Source organism: Ceratotherium simum, chromosome 21 (genome assembly GCF_057802395.1).
Source record: "Ceratotherium simum simum isolate JZ-2026a chromosome 21, ASM5780239v1, whole genome shotgun sequence".
Taxonomy (NCBI): Eukaryota; Metazoa; Chordata; class Mammalia; order Perissodactyla; family Rhinocerotidae; genus Ceratotherium; species Ceratotherium simum.
Window position 1 is genome coordinate 26,700,718 of NC_141920.1, and position 24,210 is coordinate 26,724,927.

General features: G+C 45.5%; 1 protein-coding gene across 1 annotated transcript in view; it reads right to left on the bottom strand.

The window, feature by feature from the left end:
- Positions 1–3,193: 3,193 nt before the first annotated feature.
- EFCAB8 (EF-hand calcium binding domain 8) overlaps positions 3,194–24,210 on the bottom strand; it is a 69,908-nt gene continuing 48,891 nt past the window's right edge. The window contains exons 22-26 of the mRNA XM_087445407.1: positions 20,899–21,067; positions 8,722–8,854; positions 7,326–7,530; positions 7,143–7,241; positions 3,194–6,143 (exon numbers count right to left, since the gene is read on the bottom strand). Of these exons, the coding sequence (XP_087301533.1) occupies positions 5,670–6,143; positions 7,143–7,241; positions 7,326–7,530; positions 8,722–8,854; positions 20,899–21,067 (1,080 nt within the window). The 3' untranslated portion in view covers positions 3,194–5,669. The remainder of the gene's footprint in view (positions 6,144–7,142; positions 7,242–7,325; positions 7,531–8,721; positions 8,855–20,898; positions 21,068–24,210) is intronic.

The window sequence follows — 24,210 nt, forward strand, 5'->3', positions numbered from 1 at the left end:
TGTCTGCGGCCCTCTGGTCCAGGCCACCCAAGGCGCCCCCACCCCCGCCCCTCACCCCCACCCCTGGTCTGCCAGAACCACTCCCGTCTCCACAGTCCATCCCCACCAGGCAGCCAGAGCAAGCTGTCAAGACACCAGCCAGATGGTGGTGCACCTTTTATTAAAATGCCCTTGGGACTCCCAAGAGAAAAAAGCCCTGTGTGACCGCCCCTCGGGCCTCTCCCCCACGCTCCTCCCTCCCTCTGTCCATCCACTGAGCCACTCCGGCCTCCTTGCCGCTCTCTAAAAATGCCAATCCATTCCCACCTCAGGGCTTCTTCCCTGGCTGCCCCCTCTGCTGGAAGACACCCCCACCACCGCCCCCCACAGCGACCTGCTGGCACTGGACTGGACACAGCTGTCACAAAGCCAGGACACTGTTCAGTACAACAGCGCCCTGTGACTGTGGCCGGGCATCTCCTCTCCCACCCCCAGGCTGCCGCCTCAGGTGAGGGACTCCTGAGGGATGCGTGCATGTCCTGGACACCGACGGGGCCGTCCCCACGGGCCAGCTCAGCCACACAGACCACCCAGCAGCCACCACTTCCTCATGGGCCCCTCGGCTGCCTAGAAGGGCCCGCCTGCCAGTCAGGCCCTCAGAACAATGGGACCCCCGGTCTGGCTCCTAGGCCCTCCTCATTGCCCAGACCTTTGCCCCTTGTTCCCCACCACCTGCCAATCCAAGACCTACCCATCCCTCCAGACCCCATCAGGACCTCCTCAGCATGGAGTCCAGAAAGAAGCCCAGACACCCAGAGCCAGGCGGGACCTCGAGGCCCTGGCCCGCTGTCCCTTCCCCAGCAGCTCCACCAGAGGCTCACAGACAGGATCTGGGCTCCCGCCCTGGGGAGGGACACTCCAAAATCCAGCCAGGGCTGGAGAATAGAGGACACACAGCCCAGAGGAGGGAAAACCAAGGCAAGATCAACCTCAGAAGCCCTCCTGGGGAGCTCAACTTGAGCTAATAGTCATGAGCATTTATTGGACAAATAGTTATCCAGCACCCGCGATGTGCCAAGCACAGGCATGGGAACTATTAACAAGACAGACATGGTCCTGCCCTGGGGGAAGGGGGCACAGTGACAAACAGATGCACAAAAAAATACCGTGAGGAGAATAAAGTGGGGCAGGGGGTAGAGAGTGCAGGGACGCTGGGCATTGAGGGGATATCTGAGCAGGGCACGAAGGAGAGGCCATTCAATTTGGGGGAAGCTCTTCTCAGGCAGAGGACAAAGATCTTGGCTGGCTCTGGGCTTAAGGGCCCCCTCCTCCAGGAAGCCGTCTCGGATTGCTTCTCCTAGTCCCCACTGCATCCTGTCCCATGAGCTCCATTTGCCTCCCGCTGGATGCCTGATGCTTGCGCTCAGTAAAATAATCTGTTGGATAAACCAGCGAGAATATGCATCCACCCTACCGGGGAGTGACCTGTGTCCCCACAGGAAAGGGCAAGGTGTCCCCAGGGCCCAGGACAGTGTCCAGTATACAGCAGATACTCAGTGAGCGTTGACAAGCACGACATTTGGAAGTGGTGTCAAGAAACGACATCAATGATGGCTTCCCTCTGAGGACAAGGCTGTCCCCACTCTCTCCTCGGTGCCCTTGTGCGCCATCTCCTGGTGGAGAGACACCCACCCTCAGTCTGCCAGCGGGTTCATGAGCAAATGTTTCTGCTCCACTGGAGAGAAATGGCTGTTCCCGCCTCTGATGGTGAGCGGTAGAGTTGTTCGGAGGCAAGCAGGAGTCACGTGCCTTCCTCCTCCTTCCAAGAGCAGCATGGCAGCAGCCCTGGATCCCGGAGAAGGTGACCCGGGGAGCGGCCGAACGCGGTGGACATGGGCAAGGTCTCCGAGGAATTGTTGCCACGGGCGTTTGCTCGTCACGCGAGGAGTGCTGCATCTGAAGCCTGAATGCTGAGGTTCTGGGTCGTGGGGGCGTGAGTCTATGACTGTGAGCGTGAGTGTGTGTGTATACAGGCGTGTGCACAAGTGCACAGAGACAGAAAAGAATCCAGAAGACAACGCATCAAAATGATCTCTGGGAGGGGTCGGCCTGGTGGCGCAAGCGCTTAAGTGCACGTGCTCCTCTGCAGCGGCCCGGGGTTCGCTGGTTCGGATCCCGGGCGCGCCCTGACGCACTGCTTGTCAAGCCATGCTGTGGTGGCATCCCATATAAAGTGGAGGAAGATGGGCACGGATGTTAGCTCAGAGCTGATCTTCCTCAAAAAAAAAAAAAAAAAATGATCTCTGGGAAAGAGAATCCAGATGGTTTTTATCAGCTTTTATGTTTTTCTGAATTTTCCTAATTTTCTATACTCAGCCTCTGCTACCTTTAGAATCAGAAAAGAGCTCAAATAAGTAGTTTTTTAAGGCCATTGGTGCAACAGGCAGAGAACAGATGGAGGGGAGACAGGCGTGGCTCCTCAGGCCCTGGGCCTGGGAGGAGGGAGGGCGCTGTGGGGCTCCTAGGGGACCAGGAGCAGGACACCAGGCCTCCGACCAGCCTCCTCACACACCAACCCCTGCTGACGCTGGCCTCCGCCTCCTCATCTGGGTGCTCAGCTCCTGACCTGATGCTCAGAATAACCTGCCCGGCATCTGGGAGGGCCTGGGCCAGGGAGGGCCGGGTGTGGGCAGCGGGAGAGACAGGGGGTCGCTCACACCACCGTGGGCGGTGCTCGGCCCCACCTTCAGTCCTGGGCCTGGGATTCTGCATCTTGGGCGCCTGCTGCCTTGAGGGGCACCTGTGAACTCCTGTCCAGAGACAGATCTCCACGGCTGGCTGCGCCGGGGGCCGGAGGAGGGCCTCAGACTCCACGGTTGTTTTCTCAAGTGCCTACCATGTGCCAAAACGAAAGCGCAGGAGCAGATGCAGTAAATGTTGTAACGGGGCTGGGCCCACTGAGGGAGGGCTCACCGCGTCCCAGACTCAGCTGGAAGCCTCGCCAGAGGCTGGCATGCCCTGGCCCCTAGTGTCCAGCGAGATGGTCCCTAAATCAGGATCTCCGGTCTTAAAGGGGACCCCGAATCTCCCTCCAGTTCAGCGCTGTGTAGAGGCCTTTAAAAAAAATCCCTCAAGGGCTGGCAACTGCTGTCCCCTCGTCCCCCCTCCCCCTCCCCTGCTTCCCTCCACCTCTGGGAAGAGGCCCTGGGCCTGCTCTCACCACCACCCTGTCCACACACCTCCCCGCTTCCCGAGTCCTCCCCTCGAGACGCTGCCCAGGGCAGGATGCAGTTGAGGACCAGAGGGCTTTGGCTGAGAAAAACCTGGGTTCAAGTCCCAGAGCTACCAGTTTCTAGACGTGAAAACTCATGCCTCCCTGTTAGAGCAGCCGAGCCCTGGGGACCCTCCTAGTGCTTATCTCCTGAGACTCTCAAAGGTGGGAGGCCCCACAGACGCCCACCGCAGGCCGAGAAGCAAAGCACAAACACCGTGGAGCACGGAGCACCTGCCCCACGTGGTGCAACTGAAAGTGGGCTGAGGAGTGGACTGCGGGGTCATGCTCTGTGATCTCCTCCCCTGCCAGGGCAGGGACCGTTGTTCAGGACCGGATTTCGACGGCTCTGCCAGGGAAAGGGCCGCCCTGGCCTCCAGACAGAGCCCCTGAGGGAATCTGTCACCTCATCTGAGGGGAGCCTGTCCCGGGGGCAGCCAGGCCAGAGCTCTCACACACCGCAGAGGGCTCTCTGCTGGGGGCTGCAGGATTCTTCCCAGTCTGCCTCTCTGGTTGCCGCGAGGCTCAAATGCAACAAGGTACCAAGTAGCCCCTGAGAAGAACCAAGCAAGAGGGAGGCAGAGGGCCAGGCCTGCCACCAGAGGGGTCAGGCTGAGGACCCACATCTGGCCAGCCCGCCCAGCCACAGCCCCTGCGCTCAGAAGATCCGTCTTCAACCCTCACTTCTGCACTGTAGGTTCCTAAGGCTCGTGTGGCTTCCGGGTCATTTGAGGGGATCTATGAACTAAGGATTGGCATGGCGTGAACTGTATCCTCCAAAAAACATGAAGTCCTGACCCCCATACCTCAGATTGTGACCTGATTTGGAAATAGAGCAGCTGCAGATGTAACTGGTTAAGATGAGGTCATGCTGGAGTAGGGTGGGCCCCTAATCCCATGACTGGTGTCCTTATAAGAAAAGAGATCCACACAAGGAGGAGACCATCACGTGAAGACACGAGCACGCGAGGGGAGGCCAGGGATCAGAGCCCGCCGCTGCAAGCCGGGACGCCAGGACTGCCGGCCTCCACCAGACACCGCGGACACAAGGAAGATTCTCCCCGACCGGTTTCCGAGGGGGTACAGCCCTGCCCATGCCTGGATTTCTGGCCTCCAGCACCAGGAGACAAGACATTTCTGTTGTTTTAAGCCACCGGTTTATGGTTCTTTGTTAGGGAAGCCCTGGGAAACAGATACAGGGATCATATTGGGGTACACATGCAAAGGTATTTGGGCCTCAGTAATATGGCTCCTGGGTGCCCCCTGACCCCTTAACCTAAGAACCAAGCCCTGGAGGGCTCAGGTCATAGTTTCCCATAGCAGAGAGAATAGGGTGGCCCCAGTGACAGAGGGGACTCCCTGCCAGAAAGGAGAGGGAGCCCTGTGCTTGCACCCTGGGGAGTGTGAGAGGGAAATGGGAGCAGAGAGAGTGAGAACCGCACATTCCCCCCTCAGGGCTGAGCCTTGGGCTGGGCAGGAGGATCTTTGGGAACAAAGAGTGTTGCAGAGACCCCCTGAGAACACGGGGCCTGCAGCCCACCTTCTTGCCGCTCCGGCAAGCCCCACCTAGCGTGACACCGTGGCCACTGTGGCGCAGCAGCAGTGGCCCTCGGGCTCTCCACTGGCGGCAGGCCGTGTGTCCGGTTTCCTCACGTGCCCCAGGATGGGCTGGGGAGCTACCAAGAGGGCTGGGGCCCAGCAGAGGCCTGGACGGTCACCTCAGGGCCGGGGGGGACAATGAGCCCAGAGACGATTGGGGGCTCCAAAGCTAGCAGTGACAGAGCCAGGCTGGGGTGCTGCCCACCACACTTCTGGGCCTCCCCTGCATGAGCGACGGAACAGTTTGTAAACGCAGGGTTTCCTGTGGTGGAGTGCCTGATGGGAAGGAGGACAGACACACAGCAGGAGCAGGAGACAGACAGCCGCCACAACCTCAGGACAGCTGCTGGGCCTCACTCTCACGGCGAGGCCGAACCAAGTTTCAGAAACAGACAGCTCGCCCCAGGGGCATGACCCACCCACCATGTCACCACAGGACCCGCAAAGCCCCTGCCCCGGGCCCAGGCCTGTCGCCAGCCAGACAGCTGCACCAGGTGTCCTGGGGGAGGGGCTCTCCTCCCTCATCTGCCCAGGGCCTTGTCAGGGGAACGTGACCTAATCTTGGAGACACAGCCTGGTGCAGAAGGGGGCGAGGGACACACAGCCCAACCCCACGGCTGTGGGACGCCAACAGCTGAGAACATTTATTTTCTTCTCCAAGACTCTGGGGAAGAAGGTCAACTTTAGCAGGCAGGCAGAGTGGGGACAGCCAGGGGAAGGTCCATATCCTCTTGGCCGGGCAGAGGGTAAACCAGGGACAGACAGGACCCCCACGGGCCTGGTCCCCCTGCTGGAGGCCTGGAGAGAAGTGTGGGCCACCTCAGAACCTGACGTGGGAGCCCTTCTGCCCGGAGGACAGAAGGGGGGCCTTCAGCTGCCTCGAGCGCTGCTTGAGAGAGGGGGCAAGATGCATGGCGGTCGCCGACCTCTGTGGGGCATACCTGGACACGTGGCACAGGCCTGTCGGGGAGGACTGGGCCACGGAGGCCGACCGGGGCCGCAGCAAGGAAAGGGAGGACTGGAACCGAGGGCAGGGGAGCAAGCTGGACTCCAGGAGGCCGGAGCCTGAGGCTGACGAGGCAAGTGAAGAGTGCGGGGAGGGGACGGCAGCGGGCATGCTGGCTGTAGTGTTGGGCGTGGTCTGCCTGTCGGGATCCAGGTCCTTCTGGATGTCGTGGGTCGCCAGGGAGATGAGCTGGCCCTGCTGGTCTAGGGCCTTGCGCATCATGAAGTCAGGCTGCTGGATGGGCGCCAGTTCTTTGAAGTGCAGGCTTTGGTAGACCTGAGCTGAGATCTGTGGGGAACAGGGCAGGGGCCGTGGATGGGGAACCTAGGACCAAGAGCAGGACCAGCGAAAGGCCAGGCCCCGGGGCCTGTGAAAGAACTCTCCAGAGTGCTGCGGTTGTCGCTGACGACAGCCTGCCGAGCCTGCGAGCCCACTGCGCACCAGACCTGGCACACAGCCCTTCTCCTGGTGCTGGCAACAACCCTGTGAGTGGGCACTGGACTGTCCCTAGCTCAGAATGAGGCCTCAAGCTGGACCCCACGTGTGGCCTAGGTGTGTGGAGCTCCCCAGACATGCTCCCACCACTCCGGTGAGCACTCGCCAAGCTGCGCTTCGAGGCCCATCTCCCGGAGAGGGCAGGGACACTGAGCAGTCCCTCTCACACTGACCTCTCCCCAGCCTGGGACAGAAGGGCTGTCTCACATTTTCTGAGTCCCCACCGCAGAAGGAGGGAGCTCCCATAATGCCCCTACAGCAGATGAGGAGGGAGAGGCTAGGAGAGGCTGGGATCTGCCCAAGCAAGAGGCAGGCAGGCTGGGGCTCAACGCTGGTCTTTCCAAAGTCCCGGCCCCTTTCTCTCCCCAAAGAGAGAGTCTCCCTCCATTCCCTCCGGCTCTTACTGACTGTGTGCCTGGCACCAGGAGACACCGTCTGCTCGCGAGCAGCCCGCGGTATGGAGACCTGAGCAGTCAGCACACTAACTAGCAAAGAATAGCCAGAGACGCTAGGAAACACTCTGACGGCTATCGCCAGGTGCCGGGCCCACGGAGGAACTCCTCCCCTAGGTCCGACGAGGTTTGTCCTCAAGGACAAAACCTGTGTCCATGGCCTCAGCCAGGCCCTTGGCAAACAGACCGACCAGACTGGATTCATCCCAGAACTGTCTGAGGCCCAGAATCCTGTTAAAGGACGGATGTTCCCCTCACTCCCACTGCAGGGCCGTGTGGGCACAGGGGTGGCTGCTGACGGAGGTGGCTCCCCCAGCCCCAGCGCCTCAGCCGGCCTCACCTGTTGCTTCATCCAGCTGTAGGGTACTTTGGTGGACAGGAGCTCGGGGCTCCGTGACCGCTCCCTGGGCTTGTACGCAGCTCCCACGACTCTGCTCGCCTGCACGAGTCACAGGTAAGAGCAGAGGCTCTGGGCTGAGAGTCAGGGGCCCCTCTACCCGCCATGTCCCCCGCCCAGTCTCACCTGCTTGCCCTCGGACTCCCACTCGCGCCAGCTGTTCTCGATGTCTTCCGGGGAGCGCTCTCCAGCCCACGGGGATGTCAGGCTTATCTTCTGCAGCCTGGCCCAGGCCTCGGCCTCCGCGTCCGCCTTTCCATTCAGGAGCGCCATGAGTGCCACCTGCTCCCGCCGCTGGTGCACCAGGGCCTCTGCAAGATCCCGCTCCTCCCTGACAGGAGCGCATTTCACTCACAAGACGTCCTCTGTACTGCAAGGTGGGGTGGCCCTCCCAGAAACCCCAAGAGGGTTTCCCCTTCCTGGGCCCGATCCTCTCCAACCTTCTTATCCCTCCCCTGAGGCCATACTGCCCAGGGCCCATCATTGAGCAAGTGTTCACTTAATGTCAGCAAAGCCCAAATTAAACCGGCCCCCAACAAGTCCTGTGATCCTTCCCACCACCCTGTGTTCTCCCTCATGGACGCCTCACACCCTATCCAGACTTTACGTGGACCTCCCCTTATGGAATACTTAAACACCCTCTCCTTCCCAGGGAAACCCTGCCTCTGTCTTGTTTGATATCCCCCGACAGGACTGTAAAGATGTATGCCTTGATAGGAGCCACAAAGACTCTGTGGGTGCCTGGCAAACTCCTACTTATATATCAAAACCCAACTCCAAAATCTCTTCTTCTATGAAGCCTTCCTTGCTTGATCTACCTAATTAGGTAATTGTCCTCTGAGCCATTTCTGTTCTTAGTGGTCCCATCACTTATCACAGAGAACTGCAGCCATGGGTTTGCATGTCCATCTCTCCAACTGGACTGTGAGTTCTCTGAGGCAGGATCTGTATCTAGATTGTTTTGCATCTCTAAAACCTAACATAGGGCCTGGCAGTCAGGACCTCCATAAATATTTTTTTGAATGACCCAAAATTATTCGAGACTTGGTCAGGAATAAGGGTGCAGCGTGGGTGGGGGGGGAACCTGTGGAGAAAGGGACAAGTAGGAAGCAGCCTGCCTTCCCCATGAATCCGAGAAAGAAGGCAAGTGTCTGTTCAGGACCAGGCCCTGCGGGCTCTCCTCCAGGGGACTCTGGCCACATAGAAATGGCCTCTGTAGGGAAGCCAGCCCTGGAAAATCTGAATCCAGCTCTGGGACAGGGTCCCATCTGAGGACTTGGGTTTTATATTTTCCACTGGTTTGTGCTGCTCAATCTCTCAGCTGAACTGGGCTAGAACACAGCCTTAGGCTCTTCGGCCACAGCTGCCACCTGTGGAGACAAGCTGCCTGCAGGTCCCAAGTCTCTGGCCTTCTGAGGCCCCTCCCCATATGTGCCCAGACTACCCAACCCAGGCAAGGCAGCCTGAGCCTGGGAGGCTCCCAGCATCCCCTCCTGGGGCCCAAGGAGGTGTGACAGCTCACCGCAGCTCTGAACAGAAGGTCTTCTGGGCGGCATCGATGGAGTCAGCTTCCTCCTTTAAGGTTTCTGTTAGTTCATGATCGCCAACCATCTGGGCATCCGGCAGCCTTTTCCAAACATTCAGGCCGAACGTCCCTGTGATTTAACCAGACCCAGCCCGGTAACAAGGACTCGCATACCCCTTCCTCTGAACCCTCTGCCCCTCACCCTCCACCCTCAAGAGTCAGCCAGCGCCCCCTTACCCCTGGCCTGCACCTCATGATGCCCACTCTATGCCAAGCATTATGCTGGCTACTCCACAAATACCTGGAGAAATCAGACACTAGCCCTAGGATCTGCTTGGAGCTCAGGCTTAGAGCATCCCACCGCCTGTGTAGGCTGAGACTAAGGGAGGATTAGGGCAACAACTGAGTGATCTTCAGCTGGGCTTCAGGTAGCTCGTGTTTAAAATGGCAATGGCACAAAATCATGAGGTGCCTGTCAGATGTGAGGTTCGGGGTGGGGCTGAGGAGGAACGGGGCTGGAGTAGAATGTAGGTAGTGCAAATAGAGAAACATGAGTCCTGCTCCTAGGCAGGGGATAGTGAGTAGCAAGCCATTCTCCTGCTGCAGAATTTTTTTAATTAAGAAAAATAAAACAAGTATGTTACAAAATCATATTTTTAAAAAATTAATGGAGAATTGTAGAAGCAAAGAGGACTGGATGAACTAAAATTACAGAAAGCGAAGAGTCCTTCTAAGAAGAACTGAAGCCGAGTGCTGCTTTCTTCTCTGGGCACAGGTTGAGTGAGAATCAGGCTCAGCTTAGGCAGAAGGAAGCTACTGGAGGGAATGAAAAACAGCAGAGTTTCTGATAGCCATTCTGGCTGGCGTGACGCATTAAGTTGATTCGAGTCCCAAATGCACAGCTGTTTTTCCCCCACCACATTTTCTGAGCACTGGGGGAGCTGAGGGTCTCGGGGTGGGCTAGAAAGCCAGAACGAGATCGTTGGGAGACAGAGTCCCACTGGAGGAAGAAGCCTACAGCAAACACAGAAGACTTCACCCTTGAGATGACTAAAGACAGAAGTAAACTGAGTCCACCTAAAGCTGCTGTCCAGAGCCAACCCAGCTCAATTCCCAATTGCACTGAGACGAGCAGCCCTACGCAGAGGAAGGAGGAAAATCATGTCAACTTCAGTCTCTACAGTTCTTTTATACAAAGTCCAGAAAAGTTTTGTTTTGGGTTTTTTTGGAGTGTTTTTGTTTTCGTTCTTTATTTTTTGTTTCATTGGGTTTTTTTTATGTATAAGACATGTGAAAAGACAGGAAAATATAATCAATAATCAAAAGAAGAAATAGGCATTAGACTAAGACCCACAGATAATTCAGACATTGGAGTTAGCAGATAAACACTTTAAAATAACTATTGTAAATAACGTTAAATAAAATAAAGGAAAATATGAAGAAAACGGAGAAAAAGGAGAATTTCAACAGCAAACTGAAATCTATAAAAAAGAATCAAATGAGCATTCTAGAATTAGAAAATACAATATCAGAAATTAAGAATTAATCAGATGGATTTAATAGCAGGCTGCATATAGATTAATGAACTAGAAGGCAATTCAGTGAAAAATATCCATACTGGAATGCAGACATTGAAAAAAAATGGAAAGAACAGAACAGAGTATGACAGACATATGGGACAAAGTCAAATGGTCTTGCATACATGTAACTGGAATCCCACAACGAGAGAAAAGAGAGAATGGGCAAAAGCAATACTGTAGAGATAATATCTGAGAATTTGCAAAACTGATGCAAGACATCAATCCACAGATTGAAAAAGATCTGTGAATTCCAAGCAGGATAAATACAAACAAAACCACACTTGGCACATCATGTCAAACTGCTGAAGACCAAAAGCAGTCAGAGAAAAGAAAAAATTACCTTCAAAGTATCAACTTACCACTGACTTTTCAAGAGAAAATATAGAAGACAGAGGAATGGTCCTGTTTAAGTACTGAAAGAAAAGAAACTGCCAGCTGAGAATTCTACATCCAGTAAAACAGTCTTGAATTTTTAAGGCAAAATGAAGATGTTTTCAGATAAATAAAAGCTTAAAGAACTTGTCACTAGCAGATCAACTCTATAAGAAATAATAAAGGAGGTTCCTCAGACGGAAGGAAAATGGTTGCAGACAGAACCCTAGAACTTCAGGAAGGAATGAAGGGCACTCGAAATGGTAAATGTGTGGGTAAATATAAAAAGAAATCGACTGCTTATGGTAACATTAATAACAAGGACTTGTGGAAAGACAGAACATGTGTAGAAGTAAAATATATGCTGGCAACAGTACAAACAACAGGAAGGGGAGGGGAAGCTTCTCGCACAGGAAGGGGTATCAGGTCAAGAGTGCAGGTTACAATCTCTAAGGTAACTACTAAAAAAAATTTAGGGCCAGCCCGGTGGCTTAGCGGTTAAGTGCGCATGCTCCACTGCTGGCAGCCCGGGTTCGGATCCCAGGCACACACCGACGCACCGCTTCTCCGGCCATGCTGAGGCTGCGTCCCACATATAGCAACTAGAAGGATGTGCAACTATGACATACAACTATCTACTTGGGCTTTGGGGGAAAAATAAATAAATAAAATTATTTAAAAAATTAATTTAAAAAATTTAAAAAATTTAAAAAACAGAAGAATAAAATAGGATAATTTTTTAAAATACTTGATTAATCTGAAAGAAGGCAGAAAAGTAAGAATAAAGGAACAAAGAATAGATAAGCAGATAACAAATATCAAGATGATAGACTTACACTATTTAAGTAATTTCATTAATATTTAAATAGAATAACATCCAATTAAAAGGCAAAGCTTGTGAGACAGGATATAAAAAATAAGACAATATAATGCTGTTTAAAAGAGGCACATTTAAATATAAGGACAGATAGGTTGAAAGCAGATGTTGGTCAGAGGGTACAAACCTCTGGTTATAAGATGAATGAGTTCTGGGGATCTAACGTACAGCATGGCGACTATAGGTAACAATATTGTATCGTATACTTTAAGCATTCTCACCACAAAAAAATAAATAACTATGTGAGGTGATACAGTGTTAATTACCTTGATTGTAGTAATTGTTTCACAATGTATACATATATCAAATAATCATCTTATACACTTTAAATATCAGCTTACTCTTTTGTTCTGTTTTTATTACTACGTCTTCATATTCACTAATCTATTCTTCTGCAGTGTCTAATCTGCTGTTAATTCCATCCAGTGTATTTTTATCTCAGACATATTGTTCTTTTTAATTTTTAATTTCAATTTGGGTCTTTTTACAAATATTCCATTTCTTTCTTTAACATGCTGATGTTTTCTTCCACCTTTTGTAACACATGAAGTACATTTATATTATTATAAATTATATGTATATTATATTATACATTATATTATTATATATCATATATAATAATATATATAATTTATAATAGAAATATACATATATAGCATAATATATAAATATTATAATATTAATATATAATATTATATTATACAATTATAACATTACATATTACATATAAATTATAATATCTCAGAGATTACTATTCTTTGCTGCCTGTAGTCTGATGTTTGGAAACTGTTTCATATATTTTGTTCAGGTTTTTAATTGTTTAAAGCAGGAATGTCAATCCAGTCCTTGTTACTCTATCATGTTGGAACCCACAGAAATGATATGTAATAGAAACAGACCCAAAGGTGAAACAGATATTGGATTTATCAAAGACTTTAAAATAACTTTGATTAATATGTTCAAAAACATAAAGTATAAAATGAGGAGTTTCATCACAGAAAAGGAAAAAATTAAAAATCATCAAAAAAATTTTAAACCCATAAAAGAGCTGGAAATTCAAGGAACCCTAAGTGAACCTAATTCAGAAAGTAAAAAGCCTTTGATAGCGGAAAAGATACCAAGGGCTGCATTCAATTCCGACAGAGTAACGGGAGGAGGACTATTGGGAAGTGTCCTCTCCCTTACAGACCTTTACTGTCTCTGAGTCAATGGCTTCCAAAAGCTAAGGATAAGGCTGGGGATGAGATATGGTTAGTATGTGGAAAGCTGAAGTCAAGGAAGAACTGAGAGAAATCCTTCAAAAGCACGCTGAGTCTTTACTAAGTGCAAGGAAGTATTATCCAAAGGGTAGGGGCAGGCAGGAGAGCTTAGAGAGGCACCCTGAGTCCTGCAGGGCCTTCCCCATGTACACGGCAACAGGCAGCTGAAGGCTAGGCATGGGGCAGGTGAACTGAGGGAAGTCTCTCAAGGGAATTCAAGCCTATTGGCATGGTAGCCAACCTTTGAGAGCAGAGTCAGGCAGCAGGGTGAAAAGGTTCAGAAAGTTGGAGGCGGAGCTGAAAAGCAGAGAGAACTCCCTGAGCAAGCCAAATAAGCCGGCAGCCAGTGTGTAAAGCAGATAGCTCTCACACACATTAAAAAGCCTGGGAATAGCAACAAGAGAAAGAAAGCTGGAAGCTTGGCTGTAAAACATAAAGATAACTCTAGAATCTCATCAATGTCCTGCTGAAGGAAAAGTCCTGATCCCATCCTCAAAATACTTGAAACCAGTGATGAACTAACTCTAAGTTCAACAAACCCCAGATCCAGCTTAACTACAAGTTAGACTAACTCATTTCCTACGCCAATGACCTGAGAGAAGAAGGTGTGAACCCTTTTCTGGGGGTAAATATTATTTGCCTTTGGTCCAGCATACAATTTAAAAAATTACATGACACAGGAAAAAGCGAGAAAACACATCTATGATCCGTGGAACAATATCAAAGGTCTAACACGTGTAATTGGAACCTCAGAAGGAGAGACAGAGAGAATGGGGTAGAATAAATATTTAAAGAGATAGTGGCCAAGAACTTTGCCAAATAGATGAAATACATTAAACCTTAGATCCAAAAATCTCAGCAAAACACAAACAGCATAAGTACAAGAAAATTGCACCAAGGCAAATCGTAAGCTATCTGCTGAAAGAGCTCAAGAATGCATTTAAAATAGAACAGTTGTAAGAAAGATCGCTAACTTTGCATGAGAAAAAAATGGAGACCAGGAGAAAACTGAGCATCTTTAAAGTGCTAAAAAAAGAAAAATAAATAAACCATTGACGTAGAATTCTATTATCACAGTTTATCCATTTCCTAGGACTGCCATGACAAATTATCACAAACTGCTGGCTTAAAAAAACAAATTTATGCTCTCACAGTTTTGGAGGCTGGAAGTCCAAAATTCAAGGTGTCAGCAGGGCCATGCTCTCTCTGATGTCTCTAGGGAAGAATCTGTTCCATGCCTCTCTCTCAGTTTCTGGTGGGCCTGGCAATCCCTGGCTTTCCTCGGCTTTAGATGCATCGCTCCAATCTCCGCCTCTGTCACTACATGGCATTCTCCCTGGGAGTCTCTCTGTGTCTCTTCTCTTCTTATAAGGACCAATCATATTGGATTAAGGATCCACCTTACTCCCACATGACCTCATCTTAACTAATTACACCTTCAATAGCTATATTTCCACATAAAGTCATATTCTGAGGTTCTGGGAAGACCACGAATTTTTGAAGGACACTGTACAACCCAGTACACATGGAAATTATCCTTCAAAAATGAAGGCAAAATAAAGACATTTTCAGACAGACAGACAGACACTAAGACAACTTGTCTCCAGAAAATCTGCACTACAAGAAATGCTAAAATTCTGTAGGAAATGATACCAGAAGGCAGCGCAGATCTACAGAAAAGAATGAAGAGCACCAGGAAGAATAAATATCTGGGTAAATATAAAAAAAAAAAACATATTCATTAAAAGATTATTGACTAAAAACAAAATACAACAATGCATTATGAAGTTTACAGTAGATACAGAGGAAAAAATACAAGAGGGGCATCAAGTACAATAGGAGAATAAATGGAATTATACTCTTGAAAATTCTGCATTGTTCCTGTAGTAGTATATTATTATTTAAGGGTAAGACTGTGATAAGTTTAAAATTCTTATTAGAGGAAGCACTTACAATTCCTCTAGAGGAACCACTTAAACACACACACACACAAAGAGACTAAAAAGTCAATACAAGAGATAGAATAGAATACAAAACAAAACAAAAGCAAAAAAGTCCACTCATCCAAAACAAAAAGGAAAAGAGGAATAGAGAAACAAAGAGCAGATGAAACAAATAGAAAATACAAATTAAGATGGTGGACTTAAATCTAACCAGTAAATTATTACATTATATGAAAATGGACTAAACACACCAATTAAAATGGGGAGATTTTCAGACTGCATTAAATGAAAGAGCAAGATCCAACTACATATTGTTTACAGGAAACAGACTTTAAATATTAAGACACAGGTTAAAAGTGAGAGGGTAGTAAATGATATCATTCAAGTACTAAGCATGACAAAGCATAAGGAAATTTGTCTGGCTATATAAATATTGGACAAAGCAGATTCGGGACAAGAAACATTACCAAAAATTAAAAAGACTTTTTTATAATAATAAAAGGGTCAATTCCTTTTATTAGGAAGACATAATAATCTTGAATGTGTCTATGCCTTGCAGTTTAGAGACTCAAAAATTAAAGCAAAAACTGAAAGAACTAAAAGGAAAAATAGACAAACCCACAATCATACTTGGAAATTTTGACAGCTTTCTCTCTCAGTAATTCATATAACACATAGACAAAAAAACAATAGAGATATAAAAGATTTGAACAATACTATCAACCAACTTGACCTAACTGACATTTATAAAATACTATATCCAATAGCAGCAGACCACACATCTTTTCAAAGTACACATGGAACATTCACCAAGATTGTCAATAAAATGGGCCATATAAAAGACACAATAAGTTTCAAATGATCAAAATCATATAGAGTGTATCTTCTGACTGCAATGGTTTTAAAATAAAAATCAATAGCAATAAGACAACTAGAAAATTCACCAAATTTTGGCAAATTAAGCAATATACTTCTAAATTACTCATAGGTCAAAGGAAAAATTAGAAATTATTTTTGACTGAGAGAAAATAAGACTGGAAACTAAAAAGTTGTAACATAAAAATTTGTGAGATATAATTAAAGCAGTGCTTAGAGGAAAATTTACAGTTTCAAATACCTACATTAGAAAAAAGGAAGATGTAAAAAAAAATGATCTAGGCTTCCACTTTAAGAAGTTGGAAACGGGCTGGCCCCGTGGCTTAGCGGTTAAGTGCGCGCGCTCCGCTGCTGGCGGCCCGGGTTCGGATCCCGGGCGTGCACCGACGCACCGCTTCTCCAGCCATGCTGAGGCCGCGTCCCACATACAGCAACTAGGAGGATGTGCAGCTATGACATACAACTATCTACTGGGGCTTTGGGGGGAAAATAAATAAATAAATAAAATTAAAAAAAAGAAAAGAAGTTGGAAAAAGAAGAGCAAATCAAATCCAAAGGAAATAGAAGAAAGGGAATAATTTTAAAATAAACGAAAGCAGGGGAGCTGTTGTTTAATGGGTACAGAATTTCAGATTTGCAAGATGTAGAAGCTCTGGAGATCTGTTGCACAATGACATGAATATATTTGACACTACTGAACTGAACAATTAAGATGGTTAAGATGGTAAATTTAATGTTATGCGTTTTTTACCACAATAAAAAAAAAATGGAAAAAAGTTATTTGATAATTTTATAGATAAAAAGCTTATCAATAAATATTTTTTACGTTATATAAACAAATAAATGCATAAATATATAAAATAGAAAATGAACAAATAGAAAAAAATCAATAAAGCCAAAGGTGATTCTTTGAAAATATTAATAAACTCATAAATCTCTCACAAAATTGATGAAAGAGAGAGAAAAGGAAAATACATATTGCCAGTATCAGGAATGAAAAGGGGATATTAATAGAGATCCTGTAGACATTAAAAAGATGATAAGGGGCTCTTGTGAAGAACTTAATGACAACTTATTTGAAACTTAGATGAAATGGACAAATTTCTAGAAAAAAATGAATTTCTCAAAACTGACACAAGAAGAAATAGAAAATCTAAATAGCCCTATATCTACTAAAGAAACTGAATTCATTGTCAAAATCCTTTCCATAAAGACTACCTGAGGGCCGGCCCCACGGCTTAGCGGTTAAGTGCGCGCATTCCGCTACTGGCGGCCCGGGGTTCAGATCCCGGGCGTGCACCAATGCACCGCTTCTCCGGCCATGCTGAGGCCGAGTCCCACATACAGCAACTAGAAGGATGTGCAACTATGACACACAACTATCTACTGGGGCTTTGGGGAAAAACAAAAAGGAGGAGGATTGGCAATAGACGTTAGCTCAGAGCCGGTCTTCCTCAGCAAAAAGAGGAAGATTAGCATGGATGTTAGCTCAGGGCTGATCTTCCTCACAAATAAATACATACATACATACATACATACATACATACATACATAAAGACTACCTGAGACCCAGTGAGTTTAATCAGTGAATCCTATCATATTTAAGGAAGACATAATACACATTCTACATAAATTCCCCCAGAAATTAAAGAGGGAGTACTTCCCAAATTATTCTATGAGGCTAGCATTACCCTGATACTAAAATCAAAGACATTACAAGAAAAGAAAACTTCAGATCAATATTCCTCATGAAAATAGATGCAAAAATTCTAAACAAAATTTCACCAAATAGAATTCAACAATATATAAAAAGAATAATACATCTTGACTGAGGTTTACCTTGGGAATGCAAGATTGGATTAACATTCAAAATTCAAAGAACGTAATTAACCACATTAACAGAATAAAGGAGAAAAACCATATGACCATTACAATAGAAGCAGAAAAATCATTTGACAGAATTCAACACCCATTCATGATTACAAAAAAAACCTCTCAGCTAACTAGGAATAGAGAGGCTACTATCAAAAAAGAAAGAAAGAAAACAGAAGATAAGTGTTGGTTAGATATGGAGAAATTGGAACCCTCATGCACTGTTGGTGGGAATATAAAATGGTGCAGCCACTATGCAAAACAGTATAGAGGTTCCTCAAAAAATTAAAAATAGAACTACCATATGATTCAGCAGTCCCACTTCTGACTATTTATCAAAAAAAATGAAAGCACGATCTCAAAGAGATATTTCATCGCAGCATTATTCACAATACCTAGGTGGTTGAAACAACCTAAATGTCCATAAATGCATGTAAAGATAAACAAAAAATGTGGTACATACACACAATGGAATACTATTCAGCCTTTTTTTTTTTTTTTTTTAAAGATTTTATTTATTTATTTTTCCCCCCAAAGCCCCAGTAGATAGTTGTGTGTCATAGCTGCACATCCTTCTAGTTGCTGTATGTGGGACGCGGCCTCAGCATGGCCGGAGAAGCAGCGCGTCGGTGCACGCCCGGGATCCGAACCCGGGCCGCCAGCAGTGGAGCGCGCTCACTTAACCACCAAGCCACGGGGCCGGCCCTATTCAGCCTTTAAGAAGAAGGAAACCCTGTCTTATGCAGCAACATGGATGAACCTCGAAGACATTATGCTAAGTGAAATAAGCCAGTCACAGAAGGACAACTACTGCATGATTCCACTTATATGAGGTATCTAAAGCAGTCAAACTCATAGAAACAGAAAGTAGAATGGTGGCTGCCAGGGCCTGAGGGGAGGGGGATATGGGAGTTGTTGTTCAATGTGTATAGAGTTTCAGTTCTGCAAGATGATTAAGTTCTAGAAATGTGCCTTACAACAAAGTGTATATAGTTAACAACACTGTACTGTACACTTGAAATTTTGTTAAGAGGGTAGATTTCATGGGTTTTTTCCAGTATTATGGAAAAATAATTGACATATAACGTTGTGTAAGTTTAAGGTGTACAACATGATGATCTGATATACATATATATTCCGAAATGATTATTACAGTAAGTTTAGTTAACACATCTGTCACCTCACACAGTTACCATTTTTTGGTAACTATTTTTTTGTTTTTTTGTGGTAAGAACTTTTAAGATCTACTCTCTTAGCAACTTTCAAGTATACAATACTATATAGTATTCTTTTTTTTTTTTTTTGGTGTGGAAGATCAGCCCTGAGCTGACATCAATGCCAATCCTCCCCTTTTTTGCTGAGGAAGATTGGCCCTGAGCTAACATCCATCCCTATCTTCCTCCACTTTATGTGGGACGCCACCACAGCATGGCCTGAGAAGCTGTGTGTCAGTGCATGCCCGGGATCCGAACCCGAGCAGCCAGCAGCAGAGCAGGCGCCTTAACCACTACACCATGGGGCGGGCCCCCATATAGTATCCTTAACTATAGTCACTATGCTGTACATTAGATCCCCAGAACTTATTCATCTTATAATTGAAAGTTTGTGCCCTTCGACCATCTTCATCCATTTCCCCCATCCCACTCTCCGTCCCTGGCAACCACAAATCTACTCTCTGTTTTTATGAGCTTGATTTCTTTAAATTCCACATGTGAGATCATATAGTATTTGTCTTTCTCTGTCTGACTTATTTCACTTAGCATAAAGCCCTCCAGTTTCATCCATGTTGTCGCAAATGGCAAGATTTCCTTCTTTTTTATGGCTGAATAATATTCCATACTTTCTTTCTCCATTTATCCACTGATGGGCACTTAGGTTATTTCCATGTCTCAGCTATTATAAATAATACTGCAATGAACATTGTCGGTGGGGGATGTGGTGCAAATATCTCTTTGAGATAGTGATTTCACTTCCTTCAGATATAATCCAGAAATGGAATTGCTGGATCAGTAAATTTCATGTTATTTGTTTTTACCACAATAAAAAAAAAGATTTTGAGGAGGAAAAAGATATAAAAAGCATGAACCATAAAGGATGAGATTGATAAAATGGATAACATTAAAATTAAGAACTTATCTTCATCAAAAGATATCACTGAGAATAGAAAGCAGGCTCAAAATGGAAGGAGACATCTATAAAATACATAACTTGTATATATAAATAACTCCTATAAATCCAAAAGAAAAAGATAAGTCAATAGAAAAATGGGCAAAATACCTAAATGAGCACTTAACAAAACAATATAGCCAAGTGATCAATAAACACATAAACAGATGCTCAACATGACTACTCATCAGGGAAATTCAAATTGAAACCACAATGAGAGGCCACTACATATCCATCAAAATGGCTAAAATTTAAAGCACTGACAATACCAAGTGTTGGCATAATTGTGAGACAATAAGAGTTGCTGTCCATGGCTGGGGAAAGAGTGCACATTGGTAACCACCTGGAAAGACTGTTTGGCAGTATCTACTGAGACTGAATATACATGCCCCGTGTTTCGGCAATTCCATTCTTAGATTTCCAACAGATGCGCATACATTTGTTCACCAAAACACAGGTATAAGAATGTTCATAGCAATGTTATTTTTAATAGCCCAAAATAGCCAGAAGCAACTCCAATGTCCACCAATAGTAGCACAGATAAATAAATTATGGTACCTCAACAACAGAATACTATTCAGCAAGGAGAATGAACGAACTACTACATTCAACAAATGGCCGAATTGCACCGACATAATGGTGTTTGAGAGAAAGAAGCCAGATACAAAGGAGAACCTATCGTATATTTCCATTTATACAAAATTCAAAACCAGACAAATCTAATTTGTGGATTTAGAAATCAGGACAGTGGTTACTTTTGGAGAGGAGCAGGCAGTGACAGTCGGGGTGGGGGGATGAGGGGAGCCCCGAGTGCTGGTAATGTTCCGTTTCTTGATACGATGGTGGCTATATGGGTATATGCCTACTTTCTGAAAATTCACCAAGCTGAACCCTTTTGGTTTGTGCACTTTTTTTATGTATGTTATAATGCAAGAATTTATTTTTTAAAAGAGAAAGGAATATCCTTTATCAGATATATGATTTGCAAAATTATGCAAAGGCAAATACTGTTGGGTGAATGGGTGGATGGAGAGTTGACGGATGAACGGACAGACTGCTGAATGGACAAGCGGATAGACTCACATCCTGTAATACTATTTGAGCAAAGACCACTGCTGTGGCCTGAACCCTCCACCCCCAGGATATCAGGTTTATGCCAGCTTATCTTCTAACGGGGACAGGGACAGGAAGGGCCATGGGGCATGGCTGAGCTTCAGCAGGACTCATACCAATGGCATCACCGGTGAGTCTCCAAGCCTTGACGTCCCGGTCCTGGCCAGCACTGAGAACCAGCTGGAAGCTGTCCACGTACAGGATGTCTGCCACACTATCCAAATGGCCCTTCCAGGTAATCAGAAGCTTGGGGGGGACCAGGGAAATGGTCTGGCCAGCCACAACCTACAGAGGACAGCACAGGAGAACTACTTATACCAAGACCATCACACAGGCTCATCAGAGGGCACCCAGAACTGGACGGCCCTGGGACACGGGCCAGGGTTCTAGCTCTGCACACACTCCCACATGAACTTTCTGGTGACCTTAGGTAAGTCCAGCACTTCTCTGGCCCTCACTGGCCCCTTTGGTAAAATCATAAAAAGCATTTGCATATTGCTATATTGTTTACCAACTGCCTCTATACAGATTATTCCATTTGAACATCACAACATGAGTCTCACCATTTCACAGAGGAGAGATGTGAGAGTCAGAGATGTTCAGCAACCAGCCCAAAGCCACACAGCTAGAAAATGCTGGGGCTAGGACAAGAACCCAAGTCTCCTCCTAAAGATATTCAGCTGGGCATTGGGCATAGAACAGGGTGAGTAAGGGGGTGATGTATCACATTTTACTACGAAAGAATAACTCTACTTAACTGGAAACTGAGTGACAATATCCAAGACCTTTTTAAATAAAACAAGACTAATGAGGGGGGACGTATTTTACCATATTCATGCATGTTAAGTCACAATAATAAAAAGCTTTAAACAGAACAATGAAAGACAATAGAGAGCTCAGAAACCAACCCAAATATATACATAAAGCTTTGGTATACGGTAAGAGTGGCAGGGAGACTTGTGATGGAGAGTAGGACTAGATAAACAGTGCTGGAATACCTGATGAACCATTTAGAGAAACTGAAATCATTGTTATATGTCTCACAACTCATAAACTCGAAAGGTCAAAGAATTCTTCTTAATGAAACCATAAAACATCTGAAAGAAAGTGTGAGTGACTACTTATCTCTGAATAAGAAAGTGATACATGATGAGAAATATCACAATGAGAGGAAAAATCGACCACAAAAAAATATTGTAATTTTAAAATCGTCATAAATGAAATTAAGAGGCATATCACAAATTGGGGGGAAATATTTGCAGTGCATATGACAATGAGTTCATATCTTTTAATATATTTTTAAATGATTATACACCATTTACAAAAGATGGTTACCACAATAGAAAAATGGGCAGAGGGCATGAAGAGGCAATTCACAAAATTATACATGGCCAACAAAACAGGAAAGATGTCAACATCACTAAAAAGCAAAACTATCTTAATTAAAATCAAAAGAAGCCATTTGTATCTAAAAATGGGCCAAGAGTTTTTTTCACTGTAAATATTTATTTATTGAATGTCTTCAATAAGCAAGGCACTCTGACAGACCCAGGGGACCCTGATTCAGATGAATACCGTGGATAATAAACACCTAATATTGTCAAGGATAAGGCAAAACAGGCTAATAAAGTACAAAACTGTATAAACCTCCTGGAGTGTGGTTTGGCAGTGCGCATTAACGTCCTTAGAAAGATTTATGTTCTTTTACATACTATTTCCTTGGGATAAATTGTTTTCAGATAAACAACTACAAACAAAAGATTTGTGAAAAAGCATATTTGCTCCATCATTTTTATAGCTTTTAAACCCAGCTTTATTGAAATATAATTCACATACAATTTACCCATTTAAAGTGCTCACTTCAGTGGTTTTTCATACACACAGAGTTTGCAACCACCATCACAATCAATTTTAGACTATTTCAAAACCCCAAAAAGACCCACTCACAGTCACTCCTCATTCCCCCCCACCCCAGCTCCATCCACCAGCTCTAGGACCCCAATAATGTACTTCTGTCTCTAAAGATTTGCCTAATTCTGGACAGTTTGTATAAATTAAATCATACAATATGTAGTCTTTTGTGACTGGCTTCTTTCACGTAGCAAAACGTTTTCAAGGTTCATCAGGTTGTACCAAGTATCAGTACTTCATTCCTTTTTATAACTGAATAATATTCAATTTTATTGATATATCACACTTTATCCATTCATCAGTTATGAACATTTGGGTTGTTTTCACCTTCTGGCTTTTATGACTAATGCTGCTATAAATACTTGTGTACAAGATACTGTGTGGACATGTTTTCATTTCTCTTAGGTATATACTTGGGAGTGGAATTGCTAGGTCATATGGTAACTCTATGTTTAACTTTTTGAGGAACTGCCAAACTGTTTTCCAAAGTGTTTGTACCATTTTACACTCTCACCAGCAATGGATGCGAGTTCCAGTTTGCCCACATCTTAGCCAACACTTGTTATTACCTGTAGCCGTCCTAACGAGCGTGAAGTGAGATCTCATTATGGCTTTGTTATGCATGTCCCTGATGGCTAATGATGTTCAGCATCTTTTCATGTGCTTATTGGCGATTTGTATATCTTCTTTGAAGAAATATCTGTTTAGATCCTTTGCCCATTTTTTAATTGGGCTCTCTTTTTTACTGTTGAGTTATAAAAGTTCTTCATATATTCTGGATACTAGTCTCTTACCAGATACCTGATTTGCAAATATTTTCTCCCATTATATAGGTTGCCCTTTTTTACCTTTTTTTTTTTTTTGGTGAGAAAGATTGGCCCTGAGCTAACGTCCATTGCCAATCTTCCTCTTTTTGCTAAGGAAGATTAGCCCTGAGCTAACAACCGTGCCCATCTTCCTCTATTTTGTATATGGGACGCTGCCACAGCATGGCTTGATGAGAGGTGCATAGGTCTGCGCCTGGGATTTGAACCTGCGAACCCCGGGCCACTAAATGGAGCGCATGAACCCAACCACTATACCACCTGGCCGGCCCACCTTTCTTACTTTCTTAACGGTGTCCTTTGCAGGCCAAAAGTTCTCAATTTTGACGAAGTTCAATTTTTTTTCCTTTTGTTGCTTGTGTTTTTTGGTGTCATATCTAAGAAACATTGCCTAACTCAAGGTCATGAAGATTTCTCCCTATGATTTCTTCTAAGAGTTTTATAATTTTAGCTCTTACATTTAGGTCCATGATCCATTTGAAGTTAATTTTTTGTGTATGTTGTGAGTTCATTCTTTTGATGTGGATACCCAGTTTTCCCAGCACCATCTATTTAAAAAAACTATTCTCTCCTCCATTTGATTGTCTTGGCACTTGTCAAATCAATTGACGAGAAATGTTAGGGTCTATTTTTCAACTCTTAATTTTATTCCATTGACCTATACGTCTGTCCTAATGCTAGTACCACATTTAT